The 16,861-nt window shown below is 48.4% G+C and overlaps 1 protein-coding gene across 2 annotated transcripts in view; it reads right to left on the reverse strand.

The window, feature by feature from the left end:
- Nucleotides 1-16,861, reverse strand: part of siz (Brefeldin-resistant Arf-GEF family protein schizo) — a 578,443-nt gene that overhangs the window by 532,169 nt on the left and 29,413 nt on the right. Inside the window, exon 1 of one of the 2 annotated variants that reach the window (XM_071693385.1) lies at nt 3,839-4,113. The exons of the other annotated variant lie outside the window; for it this stretch is intronic. Coding sequence (XP_071549486.1) covers nt 3,839-3,842 — 4 coding nt within the window. The 5' untranslated portion in view covers nt 3,843-4,113. Of the gene's footprint in view, nt 1-3,838; nt 4,114-16,861 lie in introns of those variants that run through there. 2 annotated transcript variants of the gene reach the window in all.

Raw genomic sequence — 16,861 nt, forward strand, 5'->3', positions numbered from 1 at the left:
ATGCACGGCGCCTCACTACATCACTGGATGTGTACAGCCTTACAGCCAGAGGCGAGAGGCTTCAGCTTAACGTTCGCATGATGCTCAAGCTTTAAAGTCCACGGGGGGTGGAAGCTTGAGTGGATAAGTGCTGACAGCTTAACAGGTGAAAAACAGACACTGATGCAGTTTATCATACCGTTTGGGGGACTAATCTGGTGGCGGTAATGGTGGTGTGTGTGGTACGGATTTGTGGTGATGTAGTGCTGGTGAGGGTGGTCGATGTATGGTCTGGTGGGTCCCAGGTAAAGGTGAGAGGTGGCACCAGGTACAGGCCGGTGCACCAGCTAGGTACAGGCGGGGCAGGTGCCAAGAACAGGTAGGTGAAGCTGTCAGGTGCAGGTAAGGGAAGTAACCAGGTACAGACTAGTGCATGACCCAGGTACAGGCAGGTGTTGGAGCCAAGTAAAGACCAGTGCATAACTCAGGTACAGGCCGGTGCATGACCCAAGTACAGACTAGTGTATGACCCATGTACAGGCTGGTGTAGCCCCCAAGTACAAACTAGTGCATGACAGGTACAGACAGGAGCTGAAGCAAAGTACAGACTAGTGCATTACCCAGGTACAGACAGGTGCTGAAGCAAAGTACAAACAGGTGCTGAGGCCAAGTACAGACTAGTGCATGACCCAGGTACAGACTAGTGCATGACCCAGGTACAGACTAGTGCATGACCCAGGTACAGACTAGTGCATGACCCAGGTACAGACATGTGCTGAAACCAAGTACAAGTGGGTTCAGAAGGCAGGGTGGTGGTGGTGGTGGAGGTGGTGTGGTACATACACGGGTCACATTACAACACCAGTAATGACTCACCCAAGCAACCATTACAACAGCGCACGCTGCCCCAGCCCTGTTAACCTTCATCACCGAAACTCGCAGAAAACAGGATTACCTCGATAAGAAAAACAGACAGAAGAAAAGAAACGCTCAATAATAATAATAATAATAATAATAATAATAATAATAATAATAATAATAAAAATAATGATGATACTAAATATAAATAAATAGGTTTCCGAGACAGCTAAGCAATATCAGGAACAGAAAAGACCCTGCTCCATCAGGCATGATGCAACGAAACCACAATTCCCTATCCACAGGCAGGCCTTCACAGACCCTTCCGTGGGGCAGCCCACTGACAGCACGTTGCCCTCCGTGTACCACATCGCTCCAATTCGTTCCATCCCATGCACGCCTCACGCCCTCCTGAACGTCCAGGCCCCGATAACTCAAAAAGCCTCTTCCACTCTAACCTCAGATCTCCCTCAAAGCCTCCCCTCTCCCATGCTCCCTCCACTTCCGACATACGTAGGTATATCCTCCTCGTCAAACTCTCTTCACTCATCCTCTCCGTATGGCCAAACCATTTCAGCACATCCGGGTCAGCTCTCCCAGTCACAGTCCGCTTACTCTCACACGTCTCTTACATTATCATTCCTTGCACGGTCACACACTGTCCTCCGGCATTAATAAATCCTTCAAACTAGTCTGCCCTCTTCCGTTCTCTTGCACTCAGGTCCCACAGCTAACAACCATAACTACACCGCCGGGTGATCAATAATAATAATAACAATACAAGGGGAAGAGCGTTCACAAACTAATCAGCTGACGCAGCCCTTGACAAAAACCTCCCGTGCCTATATGACAACAGGGGGACCGCCGGGAAAGCCCTCGTTGTAATGGGAGGCACATACACACTGGCCTCGTTGTAGCGGCCCAACCCAGGGTAATTCGATTAGCCTGGGTGGCGCCACGCCAACACCACGGGAGGAAGGAAGGAAGGAAGTCCAGTAATTAGCATACAACGAGGTGCTCCCCCACCTCCCGGCCTCATAAACTGTAATAGTGGTAGTTTGTTCGCTCATTCATTTGTGGTTACTCCATCCTCCACTCCCTCTTTCCCACTCCCCACAGTAGGTGGCTAGTTTACCAACGCGCTCCCTCCATCAGGATCAATTCCCCCACTCCTTCCCACAGTCGGGTCGGTTCCCCCACCCCGTCTCCCACAGTCAGGACGAGTTCCCCACCTCTTCCCACAGTCTGGACTAGTTCTCTACCCCCTCCCACAGTGGTGGTTAAGATGGATTCGTCCCAGAGACTGGACTCCATTACAACTCTGGCTACAACTGATACAAAACCTTTACGTGACGCACTCGGTCACTCTCAATCACTCGTTCTCTAAAGCCATGTCACAATGCAATATCGTCGTAGGTACTAGGGGGTAGTTCTCTCTCTCTCTCTCTCTCTCTCTCTCTCTCTCTCTCTCTCTCTCTCTCTCTCTCTCTCTCTCTGTATCTAGTTCACTTGTGAGCCAGGTGAGTGGCCCTGAGGCTAGGCTTGTCCCGAAGGCTCACCCGTCCACACACACACACACACACACACACACACACACACACACACACACACACACCTCCTTGGGACCACGTCCACCCTTATCCTCCTCGTGCCACGGGTCACCTTAGCTCCCCAGTATCACGGTTCGCTCCTTTCCCAAAACCACTGGTCTCCCCCAGCACCACGGTCGCCCCAACTCCCCACCAGGACGTCACCCAAGGCACTGCTCATCCACCTTCGTGAGTCGCTCTCGGCTTTTTGCTTGGCTTTCAACACCTCCCCCGAACACGACGGTACGACGAGCCTTGGGTATGAAGGTCTGGTCTTTGACCTGACCTTAACCCTGGTCACCACACCAAAGGTTGGTTCTACCCTCCGTTGTGCTCCAGGATCGTAACCGTCGTGCTCGAGGATCGTCCCGTGGTGCTCGAGAACAGACCGGCCGTGCTCGAGGATAGTCCGGTCGTGCTCGAGGATCGTAACCGTCGTGCTCGAGGATCGTCCCGTGGTGCTCGAGGACAGACCGGCCGTGCTCGAGGATAGTCCGGTCGTGCTCCAGGATCATAACCGTTGAGCCCAATCGTCGGCAAGTCGTGCTCAAGGATCGCACCTCCTGGCCCAGGGCGGGGGCTGTAACGACACCACAAGTAGCCACACTCTTTCATGCAAGGAGAACACTTACCTCTACACCACTTGTCTCCTTACAAACAAACACTCGAGAATAAGAAAACTTTCACGTGTGCGAGCTGGGTACCCGCACGCACACACACACACACACACACACACAGACGTCCAGTCTACGTAGGTTCAGAGAAACAGTGTCCCGTGACCGTGGCAGCCAGCTTAACACAGCTTAATGTCAACAGGGTAAACCTCTTTTTTTTTTGAGGTACCCCGATCTCCCCTACCACACTACCTCCCTCTCCCCCACACAGGATAATGAAGCGAGTTCTTACACAACGGTAAACATACACCTGTGATTATATACATACATATATATATATATATATATATATATATATATATATATATATATATATATATATATATATATATATATATATATATATATAAAGTACATATTAATACTGAGGTACGAGTGTGGGGCGGAGGACGTGAGGAAGCAACAGCTGCAGGAGGCACTCCTGACGGGCCATCACATCAAAGTAAGACCTCCCTGCAGGACGCCACTGTTGGCCAGGAGGAGGTGAGGCTCCTGTTGTCTTAGCCTCCCACCCAGTCAACCACAACAGGAGGCAGCTCGGCTCCCGAGGAGGGGACACGCCTGTCCCTTCCCCGGGTTTAGAACACGGGAGATGCGATGTCTAATGGCACTCCTCTGTGCAACCACCATTTTTCTTTCTCTTTTTTTTTTCCAGTCCACTCACTTGGTGGTTGGGCTCGCAACACATCACACAACGAGAAACACAGACCAACGGAACTGCTCGATGAAAACACGTACACATTACTCATATTTCTTTTCCAAGATGAGGATTTCCATGACGCTGAAGAGCACGGGTGATCCTGGGCCACCACACTTGACGCACAACCACACTTAAACTCCCTTCACTTGGCACGTTCACCACACTTGAGGTAATCCACGGGGGGTGAGCACACCCGCGCCACGGTGCCTCCACACTGCGGGAGGTGAGGAGGTGCGGGAGCGGGCAGGTGTGTGTACAGGTGTACGCGCGCGCGCACCGACCACGTGACGCGACCTGCCGCTACGGTGGCTGGAGCCAGAGTGAGCTCGCCGACCAGGGCCGACCAGGGCACCCACAACCCCCCCCCCTTCCGCCACCACCACCAGAATCCCCCCCCCTTACCACCAGGACCCCCACCATCTACCTACTAACCTTAAAGTGACACCATACATACACACATACATTACACAGTGCAACATATCCTCCTCTGGCAACCTATACACAGACAGATAGATAGACAGATAAATGGTACACACAAACACACACACACACACACACACACAAACACACACACACACACACACAAACACACACACACACACACACACACACACACACTCACAGCTGTATTGTAAGCACAAGTGAGGACCCCCCCCCCCCCCACCTTTAGGCCAGTTTGTACTCTCACAAACACCCCTCGACCTAGGCCTCTCCAAATGCACAGAAGAGCAAGCAGCTGGATCAGCACGCACGCCCTTTCTGAGAAGCCACGAACTCACACGCTAGTAGGTCTCCACGTCGCTTGCACACTACCAGCGTAAACATGGAAAAGTTTGACGACGCAACACCATTACCATTAAACCCTTAGCGCTCTGGAAGTTGGACAGACTTAATAACAACGACAGGCTGAGCCCACAAGCCGCCAAAGTCAAGGCCGTGGGATCGAATCCCACAATTCTCTCTCTCTCTCTCTCTCTCTCTCTCTCTCTCTCTCTCTCTCTCTCTCTCTCTCTCTCTCTCTCTCTCTCTCTCTCTCTCTCTCTCTCTCTCAACGAGCTCGTGGATCTGTACCGGTAAGTGACAGTTGTCAACCCGCGCCTCATGACGCAGCACTCGCTGCTAGCGCGTGACCTTAACCCCCAGCGTGCGCGATGGTTCGACCCCTTGGGGGATGATGGCCACCTGACCTTTGACTTCTCCTCCCCACAATCCCCACCCCTCTCACCTATGACCCCACCCCAGCTCACCCCATGAACCTCTGATCGCATACCACCCTCCGTTACCGTCGTGCTCAAGAAAGGGGAGGGGAGGGTTGAGGGTGTTGCACGGACTGATAAGGTAAATCAGAAGCCCCCCCTCCCACAAATCTAATCACACGGAAGATAACATTTCCGCTGACCTCCCTTTCCCGGGACACATCTGTGGGTGTTCTTCTTTTCTTTATTTTGCATTTTGGTTGTTTGGGGATGGGGTTGTTGGGGAGGTGAATGCAAGATTTTTTTTTTTTTTTTTTTTTTTTTTTTTTTGGGGGGGGGGGCAAGTATGAAGTCTGTTGTGGGTGGGAGAGCTTGGGAAGTGAGTCAGTTGTTGTTCGGTGGTGATACAGCGCTGGTGGCTGATTCATGTGAGAAATTGCAGAAGCTGGTGACTGAGTTTGGTAAAGTGTGTGAAAGAAGAAAGATGAGAGTAAATGTGAATAAGAGCAAGGTTGTTAGGTACAGTAGGGTTGAGGGTCAAGTCAATTGGAAGGTAAGTTTTAATGGAGAAAAACTGGAGGAAGTAAAGTGTTTTAGATATCTGGGAGTGGATCTGGCAGCGGATGGAACCGTGGAAGCGGAGGTGGATCATGGGGTGGGGGAGGGGGGCGAAAATCCTGGGAGCCTTGAAGAATGTGTGGAAGTCGAGAACATTATCTCGGAAAGCAAAAATGGGTATGTTTGAAGGAATAGTGGTTCCAACAATGTTGTATGGTTGCGAGGCGTGGGCTATGGATAGAGTTGTGCGCAGGAGGATGGATGTGCTGGAAATGAGATGTTTGAGGACAATGTGTGGTTTGAGGTGGTCTGATCGAGTAAGTAACGTAAGGGTAAGAGAGATGTGTGGAAATAAAAAGAGCGTGGTTGAGAGAGCAGAAGAGGGTGTTTTGAAATGGTTTGGGCACATGGAGAGAATGAGTGAGGAAAGATTGACCAAGAGGATATATGTGTCAGAGGTGGAGGGAACGAGGAGAAGTGGGAGACCAAATTGGAGGTGGAAAGATGGAGTGAAAAAGATTTTGTGTGATCGGGGCTTGAACATGCAGGAGGGTGAAAGGAGGGCAAGGAATAGAGTGAATTGGATCGATGTGGTATACCGGGGTTGACGTGCTGTCAGTGGATTGAATCAGGGCATGTGAAGCGTCTGGGGTAAACCATGGAAAGCTGTGTAGGTATGTATATTTGCGTGTGTGGACGTATGTATATACATGTGTATGGGGGTGGGTTGGGCCATTTCTTTCATCTGTTTCCTTGCGCTACCTCGCAAACGCGGGAGACAGCGACAAAAAAAAAAAAAAATATATATATATATATATATATATATATATATATATATATATATATATATATATATATATATATATATATATATATATATATATATCATCCCTGGGGATAGGGGAGAAAGAATACTTCCCACGTATTCCCTGCGTGTTGTAGAAGGCGACTAAAAGGGAAGGGAGCGGGGGGGGGGGGGGGCCTGGAAATCCTCCCCTCTCGGTTTTTTTTTTCCTAGTTTTCCAAAAGAAGGAACAGAGAAGGGGGCCAGGTGAGGATATTCCCTCAAAGGCCCAGTCCTCTGTTATCAACGCTACCTCGCTAACGCGGGAAATGGCGAATAGTGTGTGTGTGTGTGTGTGTGTGTGTGTGTGTGTGTGTGTGTGTGTGTGTGTGTGTGTGTATATATATATATATATATATATATATATATATATATATATATATATATATATATATATACACACACACACACACACACACAATGGTCCGCAAACCTCACTACTCGCTGGCAATGGATCACGTACACTGGAGCACTTACAACAAACGGTGCGGTGCAGAACACGAGTTATGAACACGGAGCACGGAAGCGCACACAGCGGAAAATGGAGCGCGGACGCGCGGGTCACAAAAGCACGTACGACGGGGTCGCGGAGCACGGACAGTGGAGTATGCAGAACAGACGACGGACCACGCGCTTTTAACGCCATGGGAAAGTGGGGTCCCCCCCTGCGCATGAGATCAAGGACGGTCGGCCAATGGGAAGACGCAAGAAAAAGGACAGTGGAACACGAAGCACAGCAGCAACTGTGGGTCATGCAGTAAGATACGGACAGAGGGGTTCATGTTGCATGACAACACGGACGGCGGACCATAAAACCCACCAGACACGCTGGGATAGAGCATGACACAGTGGTTGGTGGGGCCCACTAAACACAAGACAACAATGACTGTGGCCTACGGGGTATGGCGACGGGGACGAAGAGCCGCAGAAAAAAAAATGGGAAAGCAACGAACGGTGGGCCACAGAGAATGGAATGACACGGACGGTGGATCACAGAGCACGGGGCAGAAAGGCCAGTAAGCCAGAGAGAATGGGGAAAACACGGAACGTTGGTGTGACATAGAACCAGATGGCTCAGACGGCAGGCCATATGTAAAAGGATTAGCAGGGAGGGTGGCGCATGAGAGAGGATGGTGTGGCACGGAAAGCACACACCTTAGGCGTGTCATGTGTCGACCTCGCCAGCACGGACGGTAATGCCCTCCGCGGGAAAAAGCATCATCGTACTGATTCTCTACCTGTGGGTGAAGACAACGATCTTCAAGGGCGCGACACTGCCTTTGTGGCGATGGCGCGCTCCTGCTCCTCCCCCCGGCGGAGGGCAAGATAATCCTACGTAACTGAGACTTACCACAGTAAGGAAGGAGTCATACGCTCCAGGGAAGTAGCGAGATGAACACCTGCAGCGGGAGCAGCAACATTAGCAGTAAACAACAACGGCAGTGGTATTAACAACAGTATGAACAACAGTAACAGTAGTAACAGTAGAAGAAACGGTCTTAAGAGCAAAAGCAGCAACCTAAAATATCTAAAAAGAAACAGTGCAGCAGACAAGCGCGTCATGAATCCCCGGACGCAAGACACAGACGGGAGCCTGCCGGAGTCACGTTTGAAGAAGCATCTGTCGCGTTCGGACATTCGGCGTAACACGTGCAAAAAAAAAAAAATGTCGACAGACACTAGACATCATGCAGTGTTGAGGCAACGTGCTGTGTGACGGAGGACGGGACGTGTACGGTGAATGGTTCAAGGGGGCACCTGGCACTCCAACCTCATTCAGATGTACAGCATTCGACTCAATTTAATACATATATATATATATATATATATATATATATATATATATATATATATATATATATATATATATATATATATATAAGGTCCCCCATGCGAGACTGGCCTTATCTTCAATCAAAACGCAAAGCAACCTCTCTCTCTCTCTCTCTCTCTCTCTCTCTCTCTCTCTCTCTCTCTCTCTCTCTCTCTCTCTCTCTCTCAAAAGACCCACAAGAGCAGAAGTGGCGCAGTATTCCCACGTCAGAAGACAGGCAGAAGATCGACCCATATGGGGCAGCAACACATCACCCAGCACCATGAATAAGTTACACCACTATAGGGGTGAGCGGCTTCCCTCCCCAGCGAAAACGAGGACACACACACACTATATATATACATACACCAGGGGGGGTCACGGATATGGTGGGCCTTTAAAATCACGGGATTCCCCTATGGGATAACGCCGTGATGTGCCCAGCTGCTAATATCCTTCCTCCCAACCAGCCAAGACCCAACGACCCACATACGAAACAGCTGTCATGATAAATCACTTAAAAGAGGAGGTAAATGCCGTATCGTCAACCCACCCCTCCCCCCCCAAAAAAAGGGAATTCTTACCATACAAAGCTATATGGATAAGGATTAACAAATCCTACATAAGAGGCTCTTAAATCCGACAAGAATAAGACGCAACACTTCAAAGAAAACATCAGATATCTGGGCGCTAAGATCCCTCATACGACGGCGAATAAAGTACGTCAAGTCACCACCGTAAGTAAAAAAACAAGGCGTTACTTCAACCCTCGTTCAGGGGCACGAACCATCATCATCATCACCATCGGCGGCTGGGCGTCAACCATCGGCAGAAGAACTCCGTGTTCAACCCGGAGCGCTGGCGGCGGCGCTGCGGGGTTCTTACAGAAACCTCAACCCCGGCCGGTCGGTCGCACACACACACTTCCCAACTGTGGACTTCAAGCCACCAGTTCGGAGGTGGACACCAAGCTTCATGTGAGACAATGTGGGTGGAAGACTTCCAAAGTGGACATAAATTTCACACGAGAAAACGTGGGTATGCATCGAGGTGGCCACTTCACATGACCCATGGTGGATGCACCACTTCTGAGGTGGCCACATCACATGAGACAGTGTGGGTCAACCACTTTTGAGGTGGTCACTTCACATGAGACAAGGTGGGTCAACCACTTTCGAGGTGGTCACTTCACATGAGACATGGTGGGTGCACCACTTTTGAGGTGGCCACTTCACATGAGACATGGTGGGTGCACCACTTTCGAGGTGGTCACTTTACATGAGACAGTGTGGGTCAACCATTTTCGAGGTGGTCACTTCACATGAGACGAGGTGGGTCAACCACTTTCGAGGTGGACATACATTTCACGCGAGACAGTGTGGATGCACGGTTTTCCAGGAGGTCACTTGACATGCGAGAGCAACACTTTCCAGGAGGGAATTTCACATCAGGCAACGCGGGTGCACCGCTTTCGAGGTGGACATTCTACTTGAAAAAGGTGGGTGGACCACTTTCGAGGTGGATTTTTCACTTGATGGATGGTGGGTGCACCGCTTTCGAGGTGGATTTTTCACTTGAAACCAGGTGGGTGCACCACTTTCGAGGTGGATTTTTCACTTGAAACAAGGTGGGTGCACCACTTTCGAGGTGGACATTCCACTTAAAACAAAGGGGCTGTTTATCATCATCCAAAGATAGTAATGGGCGACTAATCAAGCTATAAAACAAGAAACTTTCTGTTCCAACAAATGTGCCTCAAATCAAAAGGCAACAGAAGACGAGAGAGAGAGAGAGAGAGAGAGAGAGAGAGAGAGAGAGAGAGAGAGAGAGAGAGAGAGAGAGAGAGAGAGAGAGAGAGAGAGAATCAAAATCAATTCACAACGAATGTATCACTCGCAACACCAGATGTCACCAACACATCATACTAAGACACACACACACACACACACACACACACACACACACATATACACAACATAATCGAGGTGCAGACGTTCTTCAACAGTAAAATAAAAAGAAAAAACTAACCCACAGCAATAATATATATATATATATATATATATATATATATATATATATATATATATATATATATATATATATATATATATAATCAAGATCTCCCTAATGGTCTGGACTTCCGTAACGGGGCAATTTGAAAACTGCATCTTACAACCACTGGCATATTACAGATATAACAGAACACGCTCGATCATTATGGCATACTCCTCCTCCTCCTCCCTCCTCCCTCCTTCCCTCCCTTGAAACAGCGAAGCTATCCAACCCTCTTCCTGATTTCGTCATCCCTTTTTCTTAAAATCTTCAAACCTTTAAAGTGTCAGGTCTACAAGCATCACCCAGTGAGGCCATGTAGTACATCTTGGGGCAAATGTCTCCTTCCGTACCATGTAATGTCACAACAAATTCGAACAAAAAATAATATAATGCCATTGTCTGCAATACTGTGTTTACTGGGCCAAAGAAATACACGTGGGGCGCGATCGATGGTCCCTACCAGGAGATCAAACGTGGATGTCAATCTATTTAGTACCATCCAACTTACGAGGATAACGTGGGAGTGGGGGAGGCACGTTGGCGTGTGTTCTGCTCCCACGATTCAATAACTACAACTCCATATTACTATTATTATTATTATTATTATTATTATTATTATTATTATCACTATCATTTTTATTATTATTATTATTATTATTATTATTATTATTATTATCATTATCATTATTATTATTATTATTATTATTATCATTATACGAATTATAAGATCAGGAAGAGGAGGAGTTGGAGGGAGGAGGAGGAGGAGGAAGAAGAAGAAAAGGAGCAGGAGGAACATAAGTAATTACAATATCATTTAATGATGATAAATAGTTCAACTGAAACACGAAGCACTATAACCCGTTATAGTGTTGACTCTCCCGCGGGCGTCCACTTTCCCGGACGTGACCGGGGCGCGCGGCTAGCTGGCCGGAGACGTGATCCCACTAACGGTCATGATCACTCAAGGGGCCATGATCACACACACACACACACACACACACACACACACACACACACACAGACGCCCGTGATGCCAGAGGCCGCCTTAATCACACATCAGCGGATGTTGTCACAGAGGGAGGGGCACTGCTCTCACAAGGGACCCGTGTGACCTCAAAAAGATTTGGGATCACATCGCAAGTCGTGGCCACGCAAGGGGAAGTTATGGTGCCCTCGGGGGACTTCCATCACTCTATGGGGGCTTGGTCGCGCCATGGGTTATGACCACATCATGGGTTATGGCCCCATGAAGGGCCATGACCACACCACAGAGTAACAATTTCACACACCAGGCGGACGCCTCTTGCCGTATGCTAGCACCCCGTCACTTGCTCTAACACAAGAGGAGGGCATAGCGCCAGGCAACCCAAGGGGAATGTAGGTTAGCGAAGGGAGGAAGGCCATCAAAACCCCCCCATCAAACATCCACAACACTACGGCCCACCTCAGGAACTACCATCACATTGGCTGCTGTGTGACCGCAGGCCGTCACATGCGCCATTTTCATGTTAGTGGGGAAAAACCACATCAAATATAAATTAGGTTCTGTATTGCAAAATTCTGCTGAATAGGATTAATAATAACAATAATGATAATAATAATAATAATAATAATAATAATAATAATAATAATAATAATAATAATAATAAACGTAATATAATAAAAAGCAGCCAAAGGCCAAACTTGTCAAAAGAAATTTTCACATAACGTAGACAGGAAGTCTATAAAAACACTAGGGTGGTACGTCTACTGACTACTGATGATGTTCACAATGACTTGAGGTCTGGCTTTTCCTTGTTAAGGTGTGTGCAAGCTCGGACGGGGGTTCGGTACTGCTACGGTGTCGACCTGAAACTCAGGGACGAGGGATCTCATGAGGCACGTGGTGACGGTAGCGGGAATGGTGCTGTAACTGCTTCCCAAACTGTCGGGTGCAAGTGATGAATTGAGAGAATCAGGACGACCAGTATATCATGGGATACATTTCAAAGGCGGTGTAGCAGGGTAGGAGAATGATCTTGTATCCTCTTCTCTGCATTTTTTCTAGTTACTCCACGCGGCGAGAAAAAAAGCCACAGATCTCAAAACTTTTAAAAACAAGATAAAAGACAAACATGTTTTTTTTTTTTTCCAAAAGAAGGAACAGAGGAGAGGTCCAGGTGAGGATATTCCCTCAAAGGCCCAGTCCTCTGTTCTTAACGCTACCTCGCTATTGCGGGAAATAGCGAATAGTATGAAAAAAAAAAAAAAAAAAAAAAAAAAAAAAAAAAAAAAAGACAAACAATACATATTATATATATATATATATATATATATATATATATATATATATATATATATATATATATATATATATATATATATTGGAAAGGATCACAATTTTGCACGTGATCAAGATATTCCTATGAGTCCACGGGGAAAATGAAACACGAAAAGTTCCCAAGTGCACTTTCGTGTAATAATCACATCATCAGGGGAGACCACCACTAAGTGCACTTTCGTGTAATAATCACATCATCAGGGGAGACACAAGAGAGAAATATAACAGTCAATTGATATACATCGAAGAGACGAAGCTAGGACGCCATTTGGGAAACATGTGATTGTCTCCCCTGATGATGCGATTATTACACGAAAGTGCACTTGGAAACTTTTCGTGTTTCATTTTCCCCGTGGACTCATAGGAATATCATATATATATATATATATATATATATATATATATATATATATATATATATATATATATATATATATATATATATAACATACACTCGCTGTCTCTATAACTCGAGTCTACAAAACTATTTGCCCATTTCCCCGAATAGGAAAACGATCCCCAGCTCCTATAACCAAGCTTCAAAAATCTAGCAATGTTACCAATGACAATCAGGCACAACGTCTCGTATGAGAGAAACAAACCTAAAATTAAGACGATCAAAGTTAATCAAAAATAATGAGGGCAGTAATAATCCCCCTGGCCCATGTGGGGGTCGACGACCAAAGCCCACATGAGCAACACGACCTCTGGCGCAACACCGCCATCGGTGGGTGGGTGGTCTTGTGTAAGCCACAGCGAGAATCAGCCGCTGCTGGTCATGTGCTGCTGGTTTTGGTGTACGCTACGCTCTCTCACTACCACCACCACCACCACCTGCGCTGCGTTCATCACCTCACGCGCGAAAGGTTAACCCCAGCAACACGGAGTCCCATTTCTTTCACATCCCACTCAATGACGATGCATGATGACGATTTAAAATAACGTGCACAAGTCGTGATTTAAATCGTTTCCGGACCTTTTAACAAACCGTGACTTTAGAAAAAAAAAATTATGTACCGTATTCCACATATTTCTTTATACCATGAGGTCAAAGTATGAAAAAAAAAATATATATATACCCAGCCCGCCAGCCGCTGTCACGACAGACCAGACCAAAATACACGTCCTGGAAATAGACACGAACCCATCAGCAAAGGACCATGAGCCCAGCTGACCACCGCTCACCGAGCATGGCATGTACTGGATGACCGCTCATCAGGCAATGCTCGATGGAGACATCACGACCGCGAGGACGCTGGATACATCACGACCGTGAGGACGCGGGATACATCACGACCGTGAGGACGCGGGATACATCACGACCGCGAGGACGCTGGATACATCACGACCGTGAGGACGCTGGATACATCACGACCGCGAGGACGCGGGATACATCACGACCGTGAGGACGCTGGATACATCACGACCGTGAGGACGCGGGATACATCACGACCGCGAGGACGCGGGATACATCACGACCGTGAGGACGCTGGATACATCACGACCGCGAGGACGCTGGATACATCACGACCGTGAGGACGCGGGATACATCACGACCGTGAGGACGCGGGATACATCACGACCGCGAGGACGCTGGATACATCACGACCGTGAGGACGCTGGATACATCACGACCGCGAGGACGCGGGATACATCACGACCGTGAGGACGCTGGATACATCACGACCGCGAGGACGCTGGATACATCACGACCGCGAGGACGCTGGATACATCACGACCGTGAGGACGCAGGATACATCACGACCGCGAGGATGCGGGATACATCACGACCGTGAGGACGCTGGATACATCACGACCGTGAGGACGCTGGATACATCACGACCGTGAGGACGCTGTCGCAGCAGCAGCAGCAGCGCTCTGGCTAGGCGTCACACAAGCGTTATCACCTGACCATCAACGTGACTGGAACTCCCTCTCAAATGTACCCCACTCACTTCATGGAATTGATGTAAGAGTGATCTGATACGAGTGATTCCGAGAGTTTCCCTCCCTCACCTCTCTCTCTCTCTCTCTCTCTCTCTCTCTCTCTCTCTCTCTCTCTCTCTCTCTCTCTCTCTCTCTCTCTCTCTCACACGCACACACACGCACACACACACACACACACCCACACACACGCGTATCCACCCACAGACTATCGAGATAAGGTGTTAATCACCGCGGAGCCAGTCAGTCACACACACACACGCACGCGCGCGCACACACACACACACACACATGTTGAACGGTATCTCAAGAGAAGTTGAAATAAAGGAAAAACAACGACAGGTTGTCTGGCTGATCATGAGTATACAAGCCAGGAGGGAATGCATGCACCAAAATACATGACGTGCTGCCCGCTGTGACGGGTAGAGGTGAGCGACTCCTGCTCAGAGTTCTTGAAATGACATGAATGATGTGTTTCTGAGAGAACCATATTTTCAGGAAAAACTTTTTGGATTACCATTTCTTGAAATGACATGAATGAAGATGTGTTTCTGAGAGAACCATATTTTCAGGAAAAACTTTTTGGATTACCATCTTTGATTGACCTTGATTTGTGCACGATTGATCTATTCGATAAACGCGTCAAACAAGGAGCCACTGGGTCTACATTACTCTCCTGGCACACACACACACACACACACACACACATATATATATATATATATATATATATATATATATATATATATATATATATATATATATATATTATCCCTGGGGATAGGAGAGAAAGAATACTTCCCACGTATTCCCTGCGTGTCGTAGAAGGCGACTTAAAGGGGAGGGAGCGGGGGGCTGGAAATCATCCCCTCTCGTTTTTTTTTTTTTTTTTTTTTTTTTTTGATTTTCCAAAAGAGGGAACAGAGAAGAGGGCCAGGTGAGGATACTCCCTCAAAGGTCCAGTCCTCTGTTCTTAACGCTACCTTGCTAACGCAGGAAATGGCGAATAGTTTGAAAGAAAAGATATATATAGCCAAGCTATGGAATGACTATTTCCGTACATTTGGAACCTTGAACACGAGAGAATATGTATAAGAATACATACTGTGATTTACGTTACCATCCATAGTGGAGAGACGTTACCCCGACTGTTCAGCTGACGATGTGTCGCACGGGCGGCGTGCGTAAGTTACGTCACGCCACCACCACCACCCAAACAGGAACTATCACCCGAGGGCGTCACCATGAGCCAACTACCGCCCTCGACACACCATCGTCTGGGAGGCGGAACCATCACCCCTTCGACAACGTCCAAAGCACCCTCAGGCTCCTCAAAAAAAGAAAAAAAAAAGAGAAAAAAAAGAAAAACAGACCCAGAGAACTTTTGCATGTGATTTTTTTTTTTTCTATTTTCGAACTCGCTCGCAGTTCCCCCACCTCGGCGAGATAGCTCCAGGAACAGACGAACAAGTGGCCTTATTGATCACACCCTCTGAAATGGTAACAGTATTGGGGAAGAGTAGCTGTGCGGAAGTGTAGGTACGTCATGTGGGGGGTCTGGCGAAGGGAGTCCAGTACCGCTGGTAGGAACAGAGCTATTATGATTGGTAATTACGCCTCGGTGGTGGTGTGGATTAATACTAAATACAACAGCACTCTCCTTGGGATCAACCTGAGGCACTCTCACCCCTTGGCCGGAAGTTACCCCCACCTGACATCATGGCTGGTGGTGAGGCAGCAACCTGTTACGCCTGCCTGTTCCATCCTCCCCCGAGTCTTCTCCGCCGGTGTAGGGAGGTGCCAGAAGCCGAGACAAAGATGTGTTACATGCACCAGGGCAGGCGGCTGCTGGTGGAGGGGGTCGGCGGAGGCGGCAGTAATACCTATTACAGCGTGTTGTCCTTGAGGGGCGAGGACCGGCCGAGTGAACCACCGCGACGCATGACTGATAGGGGGTGCTGGGTGCCTCGGCGGGGCCCTGGGGTGGGCCAGCTTAGGGATGCGTAACACATAGGGGACCCGCGCACGCCAGTCCTCGTCCCCCGCAGAAGGAAGACCCCACTCCTGGTCTCCCTCATGAATCGGCCGGCCTCGCTGTTCCTTCCTGCACAGATCACGTGTACAGGCCTCTCCCTCGGGGGTCGGGCGTAATAAAGGAGCCTTGTCTGCCTTTACCACTTACTACCAGTCTCTTATTGTGTCCCTCGCCCCCCTACCCACAAGCCAAACAACAGACAGACACTGAGGATGAGACCCAGAGCTGTGTTCCAAGTTGGTACGGCTCACAGCATTAGGCCTCAGAGGTCGCCCGTGTTCTATCCGGCTCACAAG

Source organism: Panulirus ornatus, chromosome 55 (genome assembly GCF_036320965.1).
Source record: "Panulirus ornatus isolate Po-2019 chromosome 55, ASM3632096v1, whole genome shotgun sequence".
In the NCBI taxonomy this organism is placed as follows: Eukaryota; Metazoa; Arthropoda; class Malacostraca; order Decapoda; family Palinuridae; genus Panulirus; species Panulirus ornatus.